The 16,035-nt window shown below is 44.8% G+C and overlaps 1 protein-coding gene across 3 annotated transcripts in view; it reads right to left on the bottom strand.

Moving 5' to 3' along the window:
- The window catches only part of Grip91 (gamma-tubulin complex component 3), a 38,078-nt gene that overhangs the window by 4,181 nt on the left and 17,862 nt on the right, over positions 1-16,035 (bottom strand). For all 3 annotated transcript variants that reach the window (XM_077659920.1, XM_077659918.1, XM_077659919.1), the window contains exons 13-21: positions 15,442-15,529; positions 12,316-12,443; positions 8,931-8,995; positions 7,256-7,391; positions 6,487-6,555; positions 6,054-6,195; positions 4,262-4,350; positions 2,808-2,939; positions 992-1,135 (exon numbers count right to left, since the gene is read on the bottom strand). In XM_077659920.1, coding sequence (XP_077516046.1) covers positions 992-1,135; positions 2,808-2,939; positions 4,262-4,350; positions 6,054-6,195; positions 6,487-6,555; positions 7,256-7,391; positions 8,931-8,995; positions 12,316-12,443; positions 15,442-15,529 — 993 coding nt within the window. The remainder of the gene's footprint in view (positions 1-991; positions 1,136-2,807; positions 2,940-4,261; positions 4,351-6,053; positions 6,196-6,486; positions 6,556-7,255; positions 7,392-8,930; positions 8,996-12,315; positions 12,444-15,441; positions 15,530-16,035) is intronic.

The following is a 16,035-nucleotide window of genomic DNA, read 5'->3' as shown; positions in this document are numbered from 1 at the left end:
AAGGCGCATATTATACAAGCATTAACAAGAAAAAAATTACAAAATAAATTTTTAGTGCGCACTAATATGCCTAACGAGGTTAGGCAGTAAATGCAAGGAAACTGGCTTTGCTTCCATGACGGCGGGAGTGGGCTACCTCATACAGGGACTCTGCTCATATTAAACTTTCTTAGAATTTTCTGCTGGACAAATTAGACTGACCCCCGCACCGTCGCGCCAACTTCCTTCACGCCTCTGTACCCCCACGTCCGAAAAATGAACAGCCGAACAGCCCACCAGCTACTTCACGATGACAAAGACCGGTCTCCCCCTTTTCGTGCGCCACGCTGAGTGATGACACATCCGGCTCACAAAGACGACGGTGATTGGGACTCCCGGAAAACTTCCCTTCGCATACGTTAATGGACTTCGCCACTTTTTAACAAAGGAAAAGCGAAGCCAGCTCCCTGCTTCTGGTGCTACTGTGAATTGGTACCTGCGCCAGAGTGTTTTTATGGTTAAAATTGCCGTTCTATGAAAACTAAAATGAGGGCTAGCACTCCAATGCATGCCTGTTCCAGAGACTTGGGGATGTCTTCAACGTGTAGTTTCCTACTGGGACGTCATGGGAACGCAGAGGTCGTAAGTTAGGTTACAGCAAAATAAATGTAAACAAGGCAGGAATTCAGGTGGTGGAGGGGCCGAGCCCCCTCATGGGAATACTTGGGGGGGGGGGGGGGGGGGCTATGGCTGCCCCTGCACTCCTGCACCCCCTGTTCCGGCGTCCCTGCCTGAGAAGGCAAGTTTAAGGCTCCAGACAGGCAGATCAAGCCAGAAATGTTTAGCGAACTCAAGTAACTAGCTCGTGCAAGTGAAGAGTTATGGGATGGCTGGCATGAACTTTCTATCACTTGGCACAATGATGAACGCTTAGTCAAAACTAGCAATGCCATGTACTAGCAACGGCAATGCCCTACCCTCAGATTCAAATAAATGCAGCCACTGAACCAACCTGGTAGGCATCTGAGATCATTCGAAGGGCAGCCTGAGCACGCAGGTTGTTAGAGCCACTGTTAAGCTGAGCAAGCAGCTCCTCCTGCACCTGTTTGAAGCGAAGCACTTGGTCGAAGATAGAGCGTAGCTGGGAGAGAATGTCCTGCACAAACAGAGGTCACACCAGATGCAAACACATTTTGCAGGCTCCTAATAAATGCGCTGAAAAGAAACGAGAACAACACAACATTGCAATTTCCTTGCTCGAACTTTATATGGAAAAGGAACGTTTATAGAAGCTCTGCAAACTTCATTCTATAGGGACAAAGCACAGCTGCATTTGTAGCAATGCAAAACAAGGGCCCATGTGGTCTGGTAGAAAGAGATGCACGTTAACAGAAAGCGCACCACTGGAGACATTAACTAAAGGAATCACTAAGAGGCATTCTCCAAGGTGTTCTTTGCTGCTTCCAGCAACAATGAGGGCATTGTCCCATTAGTAGGCAGAGTGATGCGTGTTGCAACTGATGCAGGCTCTGACCTCGCTCATTTATGAGGAAAACTAAGCACTGTCATCTTTCAGCGGCAATACACCAACTTGCACAACACAGGCAACTGAAGGCACACAGCACATCAAACGAAATCAGAGTAAAGATGTACTTCTTTGCATCTTTCAAATCCTGTTTAAAGCTACAATAATGAGGCAATTCCGTCATGTTCTGGTCAAAGCTAATTTGACGTGCAAAGGCTGTAGCGCTAAATAACTGCACACAGACTTTTGATAAGCTGTACAAATTTTTTACAGACAATTTATGCTGTGTTTGTAAACAATTCTACTACTATGACTGGCTTTTAAAGGAACAGAAAGCCCCAAATAAAAATATGCAGTATTGACGAAAACAAGTACTGCCGAGAAAAATCTTGGCACTACGACAAAATAAGCTCCATGCTTTGTTGAGACCATTGTTTGAGGCTTGAGCCCACTGAAGAGCAAGAAAATAGACTGGGCAAGGGTCACAAGACTTTAATGCAGAAGTTCTCAAACTTTTTTGCCTCGAGGCCCTGGTTGTGCTAGTGCGCCATCAGTAGCTTTACCAGCTAAAGTGAAATTCTTGGATGGGGAACCGATATGACAAAGTCACATTATGTTTTCAGCACGAGTGGCATTGAAGGTTTCTATTTGTCATTTCTGGTGATCACAATAAAATAAAGTTGAATTTTGTGCCTTTGTGTATTCCTTTTGATGTCCTGTCTTGTGGGTGTGCAATTATTTCCAAAAAAGTTAACTGAGCTGCCACCTACCACCGTTGGACAGTTTGCTCACAATCCGGTGGGCAGAGAGGTGTGTGTGCGAGTTATTTCTGTGCTAACTCGCTAGTCAGCCAGCTGGCGTTCTTTCAGAAGATGGAGCACGCATGTGCTCTCGTGCGGCAATGCTTTATATTGATTCGGTTAGCCCAACCTCGCAAAAATATTTTTTTTTCCGCAATCTTTTTCCACGTAACTAGAACTTCGAGAAATGCAAAAACAGAATGAAAACAAGCAGCACCAAAAGTGAGAAGTGCAGTCAGGGAATGCTGAAACAGGACTAAATGCAACCTAATGCTCACTCCCATTCACACCAGTCGTGACACTGCAGATCACAGTATGCGGTTATCACGTAGGCTCACCAAGCATCTGAAAGCACGACTTTGTATCAACACTAGGATATATCAAATGCATCCTGCACCAATGCAGAAGCATGACAAGTGACAGCACGTGCTTCCGAAGGAATGACAGTAGTTCTGTGCTACCGTGAGTGGCGTGGGTGGGTGGTGCTGAAAAGAGGAGCTCACCCGTGACTCTGGGTCGAGCAGGGCCCGGGTCATGAGGGCAGCCAAGAAGTCGTCATGAGCATGGATCACCTGATCCAAATCCTGTGCTTGTGCTACCTGTGATTCCAGCTCTGCCCATGAGCACTCAATCACCTGCGTTCCAAGATTGACACCTTTTGAACCCGGCCTCAAACTAAAGAAGTTGAAGGCACACACAAAGAATTTTTGCTGCTCTTTGCTACCTTCGTGATTTCCATCAAGCCAAACATTTCAGGCGAGCAAAGAACAAGACCTCATTCTGCACCTCAAGTAAAATGTGCAAAATAGACAGTGTAGCATCATAGAACCATTCATGGAAGTTATTTAAAAAGTCGCAGCACAAGATAAATAAAAATCTTACACGAACCTCTCCATTACACGCTACTTTTTGCAAAGCTGTGTGCTTTCTGTTTGCATCCATGACTTCTGTCTACCTATGTTTGTTCAGCATTGACCTTTCACACTAGCATAATCTTTTATCTAAAAAGCATGAATAACAATATGGCATGATATTTAGGCAGAAAAGATCAGATCCAGACAAGGCTAGCTCTAAAACTGAAGGGATGAAGGGGAACACATCCAGTCAACATTAATGATAGGTAACCACAGGCCAGACAGAGTACCTAGCACATTACAGGGGACCTGTTACAGGAGAAGCAGCATGGACAAGAGGCACATTTTGCTATTTTCAAGTGAAGCAGGAAAATAAGTGTAGCTGATCAGCCATTGTTCCTATCCTATAGCTTCAGCCCACTTCCAACTTTGAGAGAAGACATCTGGTTCAAAGTAAGACCTAGGCACGGCTTGAAATAAGCAAACTTTTAGCATGCTAAATTGTTTGAAGAAGCCTTGTAGAATGAAAAAAAAAAAAGATGCCTTCCTCATCATGCACCACATATTTGACTGCTCTAAGGCCTGTTGAAGCAATGCAGACTATTGCTGCATTATGTTTCTGATTCTGCATTATGTTTCTGAGTAGCTCACACGCAACTGTTTGGATGTGCACCATCAAAATAACATAATAGTAGTACTGTGAAGAAAATAACCACACTGTGACTTGTTTTCATTGGTTTAATTTTGGTTTCATTTTCACAATTCTTCATAACACAGCAAAAGAAGTCCCATAACACCCTAAAGCAGGGTGCAAATATTTGGAAAAAAAAGCATTTGGCTTTAGCCACAGCCAAACCAATACACAACATAGAAACAGTTAAATGCATAAACTATAGCAGTTCCAACAGAGAAGACCGCCAATGTGCTTAAGTAGAAACAAGCAATGGATCTCAGCGCCCACTGCCATGTCCCCTTTGACCACTGTAATGAGAACTAACTGTACCACAAACGTGGTGTGATGTACACAAAGGAAGGCACATGAGCAGAGCACGATCTCTGCAAAATGATACTGACATTGTTTGCCTACTCCTAGCAGCACTCACCTCAAAGACCATGTAGTATTGGACCTGCTGCATGAAGTGCATCATCTCTGAGAGCACCATGTGGCACTGGTGCAACACAGGCTGTATCTCTGCACAACAGAGGGAGACAACATCACTGCCACAGGGCACATCCAAGACATGTTATTGCAAGACACCTCTTGAGGTAAGCAAGAACTGCCAGTGTCTTTTGTTAACAGTTGTTACAGTCAGGAAAGTAGTTACTCATTATAATTCCCCTATGAGCAGCTGTATGGCTATCAGGAAAGCCAGCAGCTGAAGGAAATTTGTCCTGGTAATCCTCTCATGCCTGGACAAATTGTTCAACTTAATCGTTCAACGTATTTTTCTCCAAGTGCAAAGTTTCTTGGATAGCTGCATAGCTATCATTTTTAGCCACATGGATTACTCCCTTAACTGAAACCTACTGCACCTCAGGGGATTTTCCCTAAACACGATGGACAAGCTGCAACATTATTCAGCAATTGCCGACCAATAGAACGTGACCTGTGGAAAAACTCTATTGCTCTTAGTAAAAATAAAAATTTATTCTCTGGCTCTTTACGACTATGCTCACATTTGTCCAGCAGCAAAAGATGCATTTATCGCCAAGGAAATTGGATCAGAAAATCTCCCCACCAGCAGCCGTTTCAATTTCGTGACGTCCTTACCAAAAAGGACTGGTTGCCAATGTTTTGAAGTGAGTGGTGGTGTATTACAGCCTCTGGGATATGCGCCCAAGAACACAGGGACCCTTAATTGCATTATGTGTTGGCATTAGAGGCTGTTAATGCCTTTACATCAAGTTTTGTGCCCTTCGTGCAAGGTGGTGTTTGCCTACACATCTGTCTGCACACAAGCAGGCATCCCTTCGGGTCATCTAGCAGGTGGTTAGATGTCTCCTCGCAGGTGCCTTGAGGTGGTGATTCGGACATATATAGTTGCCACTTCCAGTCTGGTGACACCACTTTCCTCCTGCCAAAGGGAATTACTGCCTTTACTCATGCAATTTGCACCCTCACGTAATTTGCACACACCTAATTTACTGTTCCCCGGGTTCATAACAAAAACTTTTACTAGCACATTTTATACTCCCTGCTGGTTCACAACAAAACCTTTTACTCATACTCTATGCTCCCTGCTGTATCGGACCACCGGCACGCATGTGAGTGTGCACAAGACAGGCTTGGGAAGATTGGCGCGGACGCGTTGCCCCGTGAGGCTGCGAAAGGTGTGTTTGGTGAGGAGATGAACTGCGTGCCATTTACCCGGCTCGCTCGCACTGACGGTCACTTTCCCAGATGAACAGTTGTGAGAAAAAACTTCTGGCATGTGGGGGTTGAAACTTCTGGCAACATTCAGCAAGCAGCTGAATCTGAAACTACCAAACAGTTTGCTGTCCGGTTTTCAACTAGTCAGCCAAGACGCATTCAGGGAAGAAATTTTGTTGCCAATTATCTCCATTTGCCTTTGACTGCTCACCTCACGATTCTATCGTTGCACTTTATTACTCTAAGCTGCAAATGTGATGTCATGTCATGTTGTGGGCATGTCCTGGCAAATTAGTGGTAGTGGCGACCATTTTAAAAGGGTCTTCCACCTTGATGCACAGTAGATTGTTTAACATTTTTGGAACGCTATTCTAAATCTCTGCTGAGATAAGCTGCTTGCAGCATGCTAAAGTAATTCTCCTTATATCCACTATCATGCTAACGCTATACGAAAGCTCTCAATAGCAAAGGATAGCCTAATTCCCTTATAAAGAACTGTTCAAGAACTCTCCAGCACCACCTACCAGCAGCGTGTTGTCGGTTCTTGATTTTAAGGTTGACCATCTGCTGTTTCCAGGCAGCTGTAGCCACATATTCCATGTGCTTGGCCCTCCAGAGGTGATTGAAGAGTCGCAGATACAACGACATGCAGTATGGTGTGAACACCTGCATACATGCTACAGCTCAACCATTCATTCATTTACTTGGCTCCTTGCTAACGAAGACACACATTAAATGCAGTCAGATTGACCAAGGTGTAGCCCATGCAATTTTAGTGCTTGTGAGGTATGGTGAAACTACTAAGTCTTTTGATACAATTCAAACGACATTCTAGAGCTTGCCATCATCACTTTGGCCCCATATCTCAGTTTCTCGCCAAAATAAAGTGCCCATACAGAAATGCTACTCTTTCCTGGCCGGTATTTGTGAGTGCAGTGATAAGCTTGTGCCACTTGCCATGCCAATTGGTCCATCAACGCGGTAGAAAAGGCTGAACACGTCCCAGCCAGTGTCACCAGGGTTTATCTGCAAAAGATTGTTACAATCAATAAGACTGTCACCACAGCATGTCGCAATGTACAGAGTGTCTAAGTCTCACACTAACACCTAGAACTCTCAGCAACATGCCAGCTCAATGAGCTAGTACAAGTGCTTTGAGTTTAAGCTTGAGAAAAGCTCAAGACAGTGAAAGGTAAGAGATAGTGTTCTAAACAATTGTTAACACATCTTGACACCTTAGAACCTTTCAGATCAAGGTCCAGTGTAAATTTGTATGAATGTAAGAATCAAATCAGAAAGTGTGCCCAGAGGTCACCAGAAAGCATGCAGTGGAGCCCTCACACCTGCACATTTGTGTGCGCATACTGAACTCAACAATAGAAAAACACGCAGCACAGAAGATGATGCACATTATCAAGATGGCTGCTCTCACACACTCCACACTTCATACTTGTCTTGAGTTTACCCAGCAGCCTGAGGCATTGTCCCCCCCATGAAAAGAGACTTCGATACCCATGCATGTGACCTGCAATGGCACGTAACACCCAACACGAGACAAAGGGGCAAAATAATGTGCACTGTGGTGAACAAAGTGCAGATAGTATCATACGGCTAGCAGCACAACGAAGGTGGAGTGTGCGTGAGCAACGATCCTGACAAAGTGCAATACATATTGTTGTCCTTTGGCAACAGATGACATGTTGCAAAAATAATTTATTTTCCTTACATCGAGTAGCTTTATCTCCAGCCGCTTGAGTATGTCAGGGTCCACAAACTGGGCATTGGTGGTGCGCACAGCTTCAGACAGTGCCTCGTTTAAAGTGTGCTCGTGCAGGCGCTGTGCGGGCTGGTTGAGCTGCTCACTACAATAGGAACACCACCACAAAATCAGCCAATGCCAGAAATGAGCTACAGAGAAAAACATTACAAGGTCTCGACTCTCAAGCAGTGTCTCAAATGACTACGGTATGGGCTGGTGGCATGCCAGTTCCATCTGGAGACTGGAAAGATCCTTTCCGTGCACTTAGCAAAACACAGTGCTTCCCTTGGTGCCTCTTTCCCATGCTGCATTCTTTGGTCATCCGCTCACGGTCATTATAGTTCAGTGTTTTCCCTTCTGGGTCATGCCTGTTCCACCAAACAAGTCAACCTACATGCCACAGTGCTCTAGTACCATAACACTCTTATGCTCCTCCCCTCCATTTGGTTTATGGTTTATGGGGTGCTAATATCCCAAAGCGACTCGGGCTATCAGGGACATAGTAGTGGTGAGCTCCGATAATTTCGACCACCTGGGGTTCTTTAATGTTCACTGACATCGCACAGTACATGGGCCCCTAGCATATCGCCTCCATTGAAATATGACCGCAGCAACTGGGACCAAGCCCATGTCTTTCAAGTCAGCAGCAGAGCACCTCTCCCTCTAGTTGTGAATCAGGGTAACAGGAATTGGATAAGAATCAAGCAAAAATTCTGTGACTGAGGTGTACGCTGTCCTAAACAAGAGTGGATGGCAATGTCATGTAAAATAAAAATGGTTGTATGACACGGTAATTTGAATGGCTCTGTTCCCACAAGTTCAACACTACCTGGATGTTTTTCTGAAAGACCCCCTGCATGTGTCAGTGTTGCTGACAGCACTGCGCAATGTTCACTGACCATTCCAGTGACAGCGCCCCTCTTTTTCATTGCCTGCATAGCATATATTTTCTGCCCTACGCTGGCAACATTCGCATGAATTTATGTGTGTTATGTGTGCAAGACATGAACTGTATAATTCAGATCTTCAACAACAGTAATAACTTCTCTCAGCTGCAATGCATTCCTACAGTGAACTCAAAGCATTTGTTGCCGCAGGTACAAAATCAAACCCAAGATTTCTTTTTATAAGGCTATGTTTTTCAAAGTTTAAAGGCTTAAAGGTTTAAAGGCCAGAAATACAGTATTTGAGCAATACAACTGGCAGCATTTCACAAACGAACGCTCAACAGGTTTGTACAAACACCAATTCAGGCAGGATTTAGACTGAGGAAGATCTCAGGCACCCATGGCCAGAGAATGTATGCTAAAGAAGTCAACGAGCACATTGCTCCATATTTTTCATATCAGAATTGAATAAACAAAAGGGACAAACTGAGGACACACACAAGAACAGCATTCCTCTGGCAGGTGGCTGCCCCGTCTGCTGGGTGATCCCCAACTTATTTTTGCAAGTGCTGAATTGCTGCCCTTTTGCTTCACAGGCACAGTTAGCTTTCTTATATATTAAACAATATACTATATGAAGAGGACTCCCCTTTCATCTGACTAAGACTCTAAGCCCTGGATTTAGGCCTTGATATGTTCCAACATTAACCGAGAGTGACATCGCCGTAGTGCACGGCAGACCGCATTCAACTTACTCCAGGACGTCCATCAGCTGGCGCACAAAGTCGCCTTGACCCAGCAGAAGAAACTGTCGCAGGGCCTGCACAAATACGATCAACGTGGACTTACACCACTTATCTACCAAAACCACTGTTATTTTAAAGGTCAAGCAGCTGCCCTGAAAATGCGAAGACTGCTCGCTGTGGGTAAGGAAAAGAATACCTGGTCCTTGCACTCAGAAACCCCTTTTCTTATGCAGGGATGTGCACCAATCTTGCCAGACACAGAATGAAATGGCACTCAGGTCAACAGCACAACAATGAACAGCAGACCTACTGTGTCACTTCTGGAAACAGGTAGTACTTTGTCCCAGCCCAATCAGAGGCTAAACTAAGCTGCAATTTTAACTAGAGGTGGAATTCGGTGGTTCGTCGCATTCCATGTTAGCTAGCAGTACTGGAATGCCTCAATTTATAAAAATGAAATGAGGTACAGCATCATCTGTAACACTACCAAAATTAACAATATAATTACAGTAATCCCTCGTTATAACGAAGTCAGCGGGACGGTGAAAAAATTCGTTATAAACGGTAATTCGATATAAGCGACCACTCGAGAAAATCTAAAGCAGTCGAACTTTAATTGCGCTGCAACGGCAAGGAAGTCAAAATACAATGTATTCAGTAACCAAAACTTTATTCAGGTGCAAAAAAGGCAGTGAGCTTTGGCTGTTTCAAGTTCAATTACTGGGCGCGTGCAACCCCTGCTCTAATCTGAGCAAGCATTGCACAAGGCTGCGGCCGCCGCCCATGCATTCAACCATCGGGGTATTTCGAATCGCGAAGGCGGTGACAGCTTTTATGGAGTATTTCGGGATATTTCGAAGGCAGAGGCCGCTTTCATAGGGGGGGTCACGGAAATGCCGTGGCTCGAGTCTGAGGCTGTGTTTGTTGTGCTCAAAAAACGATTAGCCGCTCATTGTAGGCACGCAGCACGATCGTGAAAACTGAACAGTTTTGCAGTGGGTGCTTCGCATGATTACGGAGCAGTTTTTTTGTTTTTTTTTTCCAGAGGTGTGCAGCCGTGAAGTTTGCAATTGAGTTTTTCGACGCACCGTTGTCGACGACACTGTGCTAATTCTACGGTTCGAGTGCCAATGTTCGCGCAGCGTCGAGTCCGTGCCGTTGACAGATGTCTAGGAGCAAAATTCAATGACCCTACCATGCATATAGACTGTTTGTATGGTCGGATGACGCGAATCGAGCATAACCGGCTTGAGAAAATCGCCGGGGAAACACCGTGGTTGCGTTGACCCCCATGTTGACAGCCTTGCCGCTGGCGACGCTCGGGTTTTTCGTGTTTTCGGCAAGTTATTGGTCGGTTTGCACCGTGAATAGTGCAACGAAGCTAGGGGTAGTGTTTTATTGCGATGCAGGCCGATTATGCCGAGCGGCAAGCAACCGATTTGTTAATGTAGCTCCTCGCGTCGAACACGGCAAAGGGCGTGTGACCAGACAGCAGCTCAACAACACCGTTGTTCACGCATGCAAGCGCGACCTGCGGGTCGCCTTCTTGTTTGAAGCGAAAACTATAGGGACGTTCGCGCACTTTCTAAAGTTTCGTCTGCTTTGGCCGAAGTACCGATGTGAAACGGTTAGGCTTAGCGACAACTACGGCTGCCAGGGAGCAGCTCGGTTCGTTGCCGAAAGCTCACCTCGCGCGCGACTCGCAAGCGTGAATGGGCTCATAATCAGAGGAACACTTCTTTGTTCTTTTTGGTACGTTTCAGTGTCAGAAATGTTCTTTAGGGTGGTAAAATTTTGCTCACCGAGTGCACCCCATGGAAAGCTACAGCGAAAGTCTGGCCGCGGTCTTTTGGCCACTTTTCAGCATCCAAGAGACCACAGTTTTCTGGCATCGCAAAGCGTCACGAAAATTTTATTTTCGTTTGGATTCTATCACAGGGGACACCAGCAATGCGGTTGCGACTGATCCGGGAGTGCTTCCATTCGCATCCGCTGTAAACAGATGGGGGCACTCGGCACTCGCTTGGTACTCGTTACTAGGCAGGTCATCGGTCATAGGCTTGGTACTTTTGTGGCTTGTTCTGTGCCTGCACGAGACTAATTCGTCGGCGGTATTAATTTGACACTGCATGCATAAAAGGGTCGCCACTGCGGCGGCAACGGCCCCATTCCCACTTCGCTCTAAGCAGGTCAAGCTCTTCATGCGCTTCGCGTAATGCGGCTTAAAATGGATGCGTTTGGGTCGGGATCGGAAGAAATTTCGAATAAAGCAACATTTCGAGTAAAGCAATTTCGTTACAATGAGGGATTACAATATTACTATTACCCATGACACCAAGGTCACTATTCTGCAGTATTCGCTGCATCACAAGAACTTGCACTGGGAGATCCAGGGCCTTAAAGCGAAACATTATGGGAACTAACTGCACATGCTACATGAAGATAACATGCACCACCATTCGATACCAGATCCTTTGCTGGGCTGCGAGAGAACATGCCTTGGTAATTCAGCTCCAAAAGTGCCCAATGCTGGTCTTGAAACCACAATAACAACCGCAGTTCACTCCAAGTAAAATACAAATATCTAAGCCGACTTCACATTATTATAACTGACATAAATCCAGGGCCTGCATTTACACCCATTTCCAAAAGTAACTGCAGCTGCAAAGCATAAATAAACATTGTGTAGCGACCAAACCAAGGCTAACAGAGCAGTTTATCAGTGCAGGGCAGAAAGGCATTTTGTAATTTGGGTTATTGGGTTAAGTTGAAAATAACTGAGCAAATAAGATTTTCATCACATTAATGAACTCAGTCAAGACAATTTGCAGTGTTGGTGTATTCCAAATGAAGCATTTTGATAGTGCTACGAAATTAATGCATAAAACAAAATGTAATAGTTCAACACAAAATCTGCAATCCAATGATAAGGCAGAAAGAGCTACTTAAGGAAGCTAGAATAACCATGAAAAATACAACCTGTGGTACAAGAAATAAATGGCATGTAGCATACTGCATACATATGTACTCTCTGCCTCTGCCATCAGTTCAACAGTTGACCTAACAGGTTTTGAAGAAAATGTAAGCACACAAGATGACAGGGACAAGTGAGAGAGAGCGTCTTCTTGTGCGCTTACATTTTCGTCAAAATCATGAGCAACCAACCAGCCCAAGAAACAGCCTTGTTGACATAACAGCTTTAGCAAGGTATGTGTGGGTGTCATCATAGGCCTTGGTCAAGAGCTTTCAATTGATCATTTGGCATGTAATTAAAGACTGTCTATTCTCTCCTAAAGTTCAGTCCTTGAGCCATTTTCCACTCTTCACAGGCCTTATTATATTCTGAGCGTCACTACCCCACGTGAGAGAATGCCACTGCTAAAGAGAGACTGACCTGCAGGTGCTCCCTGAACTTGAACTGACTGTTGAGCGCAGAGAGGACACGGAAGTTGCGCGCATGGTATGTCTGATCCAGGAACTCGAGGAATGAGTCCTCCCTCTGGCCGTCCAGTAGACACTCCACTGCATGCACACAGTTGCAAAAAGCGCAACTTTGCTCACAAGGTTCACCTGTGGGCACCATTCGAAGTTAGCTACCACTGCTTCCTGTTTTCCTGCTTCCTAGCAAATTTATTGATGTTGCGGGCCCTCCACTTTGCCCCTTCTGTCATGAATTATTATCCAGAGGAATAAAAATTTTAAAATTTCACATTTCTTTAAGGAATATGCCAAGACTGCACAAAGCAAAACTTCTACTCTCCCTGATGATTAATTATGCAATTTTTGCCAGGCCCTCACATGACTATACCGCGACTCTGCACTGCTTTCAGGGTCTCAATTAGAATTCTTTTTACTCTTCTGTAAGACGAATCATTTATGTAAATAATTCAACTTATTTCAGGCCATGCAAAGCAAGTGAATGGAAACAAGGACTCTCCAAAGTCATGCCAGTGCTTACGTAAAACTAGGAGGCGCCGATCTGAAAAACAGTTTAGCGTGTTCATTTTGCAAAGTGCCAGCCATTCGTGGCACATTATAACCCAGCAGCAACTGAAACCGATACAAAACAAGTTATGCACATATATGTGTACACTGCGACCTACAGGGTCAAGTTTGCAGCTGTTAACACTGGGAAAGACAGTGAAAGCTCATTCATAACTGCACGGGCACACTAAAACAGTTAAAATTCACCGAAGTTCAAACCAACTGAATTGAACAGAAAAGGCTGCACACTGTGAAAATGAGATTACCCTATTTTATAGACTAAAAAAAAAAAAGTCTGCAATCAACTTTTGCATTTTTTCCTATAAGGCAACGGCCATCACATTGTGTTCTCAAGCCTGAATATGACAGAAGGCCTCTTTGCTTTCAAAACTGAAGAGGTGAAAGGAGTTCTGCGCAAAGGCATGTGACTGGCTATGATTCTCATCCAAGAAGCGGGTCAATGTTCACATAAGAAAGTGCTAGTTGCGACCTGAGTGTACATTTCCCGAATGGTCTTGCTCACAACGGGAGTTCTCGGTTTTAACAAGTCTCCGCTCACTTTTAAGAAGCCGCTGATCATCTTAATAGCACCTTGAGAGGCTGAAAGATCAAGCATCATGCACTGTAACCGTCCTGCCACCGCCACTGTTTGGACAAAATGGTTGCTCAGCCTCTGCGATTTGCAGGTGTGCATTTACAAGTCATGGAGGTTGTGCAACAAAAAGCAACAGCTACAGGGTGGTCACACACTGCTCAATTTTCTAGCTCGCGGACCCAAGTCACAACCAATGATCAGTGCTAACTGGGAAGCTGCATCTCATTTTTATTTTGAGGAATTTTTCTCCTTGAAAAGACATACAGGATTCCATTCTGGATGAAAAGGAAGCTTTCAAATGAGACTAAAGTGACTGCCCTATGGTGCCTGGTCTCACAAAATGTGCGGGCATAAAAAATGGCACATTATGATGACTCCTTTACTCAACTATTTATCAAAAACTACGCATTTCTGCATTTTAAAACAGCATCTGCAGGCGAAAAAGTACCTTGCAAATACAAATACCGTACTTGAAAATAACTAGACTACGACTGTAAAGCGAGGGTTGATTTTGTGGGCGTGAAAAAGAAGTCCACGAATGAAACGCGGGAAATGAGGTGACATAATAAGAAAAACTGGGCAGAAGTTTACCAACAAAAGTACCTCAAAAAATGGCTTTCCTGTGGCTCATCTTCAAAGGAAGCGCACACTCGAGCCCCTGATATAGTATAAAACTTGCTACTGCCATTATCATGGGAAGGGTTCATACACCCCTTCTTTTTCAAGAATGGAAAAGATAACCAAATATGACCAAATATGACCAAGTAGCTCAGTGGTTATGGCGCTCGGCTGCTGACCCGAAAGACGCGGGTACGATCCTGGCTGCGGCAGTCGAATTTCAATGGAGGCGAAATTCTAGAGGCCCGTGTACTGTGCAATGTCAGTGCACGTTAAAGAACCCCAGGAGGTCAAAATTCCCGGAGCCCTTCACTACGGTGTCCCTCATAGCCTGAGTCGCTTTGGGACGTTAAACACCCATAAACCGAAACTTGGTCTTACATGTGAATCCATTTGAAAAATTGCGCAGCAGCATGCAAGTTCAATGTCACCAAAAAGTCCAATTGCTTTAAATATTTGCAGTGCAGAGCTTTCATTAGCCGACCAATACGACATAACTTTTCGGCTTTTTCCGTGTCCCGAAATTGGGGGACCGACCTACACGATGCATCAACTAGTATGTGAGTAAACACAGGATAGCATGCCTTTGTTGCTGCATAATATCAGATTATAATGCAAGGGTTAACTGTTCACTTCTATTTCCAGTAAAAAAAGAAATTTTTCATTGCACTCGAGAAAATATAATATGACAAAATTGGGAAAACAGATTTTAATCGTTTTTCAACCCAAAATCTGGTTTATGGTTATGGGGTTTAATGTCCCAAAGCAACACAGATTATGAGGGACACCATAGTTAAGGGCTGCGGATAATTTCGACCACCTGCAGTTCTTTAACAAGCACTGGCATCGCACTGTACAAGAGTCTCAACCCAAAATCCAAAATCTCAGCACCTGCCTAAATTCTACACTAGGCACAGAGATAAACCATTTTTTTTTTTCCCTAGTTGTGCAGAAAAACAAGCCACATTCATGTTCTTTAAAGGCTTCGATAATGTGTTCACACACAATTATTTGTTCTCTGATTTGATATAGGGGGTTTGACGTCCCAAAGCAACTCAGGCTATGAGGGACGTCGTAGTGAAGGGCTCCGGAAATTTCGACCACCTGGGGTTCTTTAACATGCACTGACATCGCACAGTGCACGGGCCTCTAGAATTTCGCCTCCATCGAAATTCGACGCCGGGATCGAACCCGCGTCTTTCGGGTCAGCAGCCGAGTATTTGTTCTCTGTAAACTTAAAATTTTAACACCTCACTGACAATGGGGTACAGAGTAAGTAACGCACCATCACAATGTCACCTAGCAAAAGGCATGAAGACTAACCTGGGTGCGGTGGAGGCAAGTCTGCCTGCTGTGGAGTACCTTGGCAAACGTGAAGCAAGAAATTGACAGCCTTGCCTGTGCACAGAATCTGCATCAACACAAAAAAAGGCACAGTTCTGTTACAGTGCACGGAGTAAAATGAGCAGCACTTGTCACAAAAATTAGCTGCGGTTTAAACATTGGTTAACCCTGGTGAGAAGCGAATTTGCATGGCTACGTTCACAAACACCGCACACACCGCTGAACGGATTGTCTGTAAAGGGCCGATGAAATGCCCAATGCCCGATGGGGCAATTTCCACCTGCCACGGTGGGCAGATTGTGATGAAGTCAGTAGGTCACATGACCGGCCACGTGACACCACGTGACACCTGTCACGTAACTGCACTGACACTGCCCTCTTGAAAGCCTAGCGTAGTGAAGCTTTGGCTTCAAAAGGCACGTGACTACATTTTTGAGCCAGTAACGTACATTTACAAACAGCAAGTGAACAAACAATCAAACACTACGGACATACCCATTAAATGTGCAGAAAAACCTCATTAATTTTAACTTCAAGGGGCCGAGGAAAATGTCAGCAGCCTCAATGTCATTG

The sequence above is a fragment of the Amblyomma americanum genome, chromosome 3 (genome assembly GCF_052857255.1).
Source record: "Amblyomma americanum isolate KBUSLIRL-KWMA chromosome 3, ASM5285725v1, whole genome shotgun sequence".
Taxonomy (NCBI): Eukaryota; Metazoa; Arthropoda; class Arachnida; order Ixodida; family Ixodidae; genus Amblyomma; species Amblyomma americanum.
Note: the sequence above shows the minus strand (reverse complement) of the source record. Positions and strands in the feature narration are given on the sequence as shown.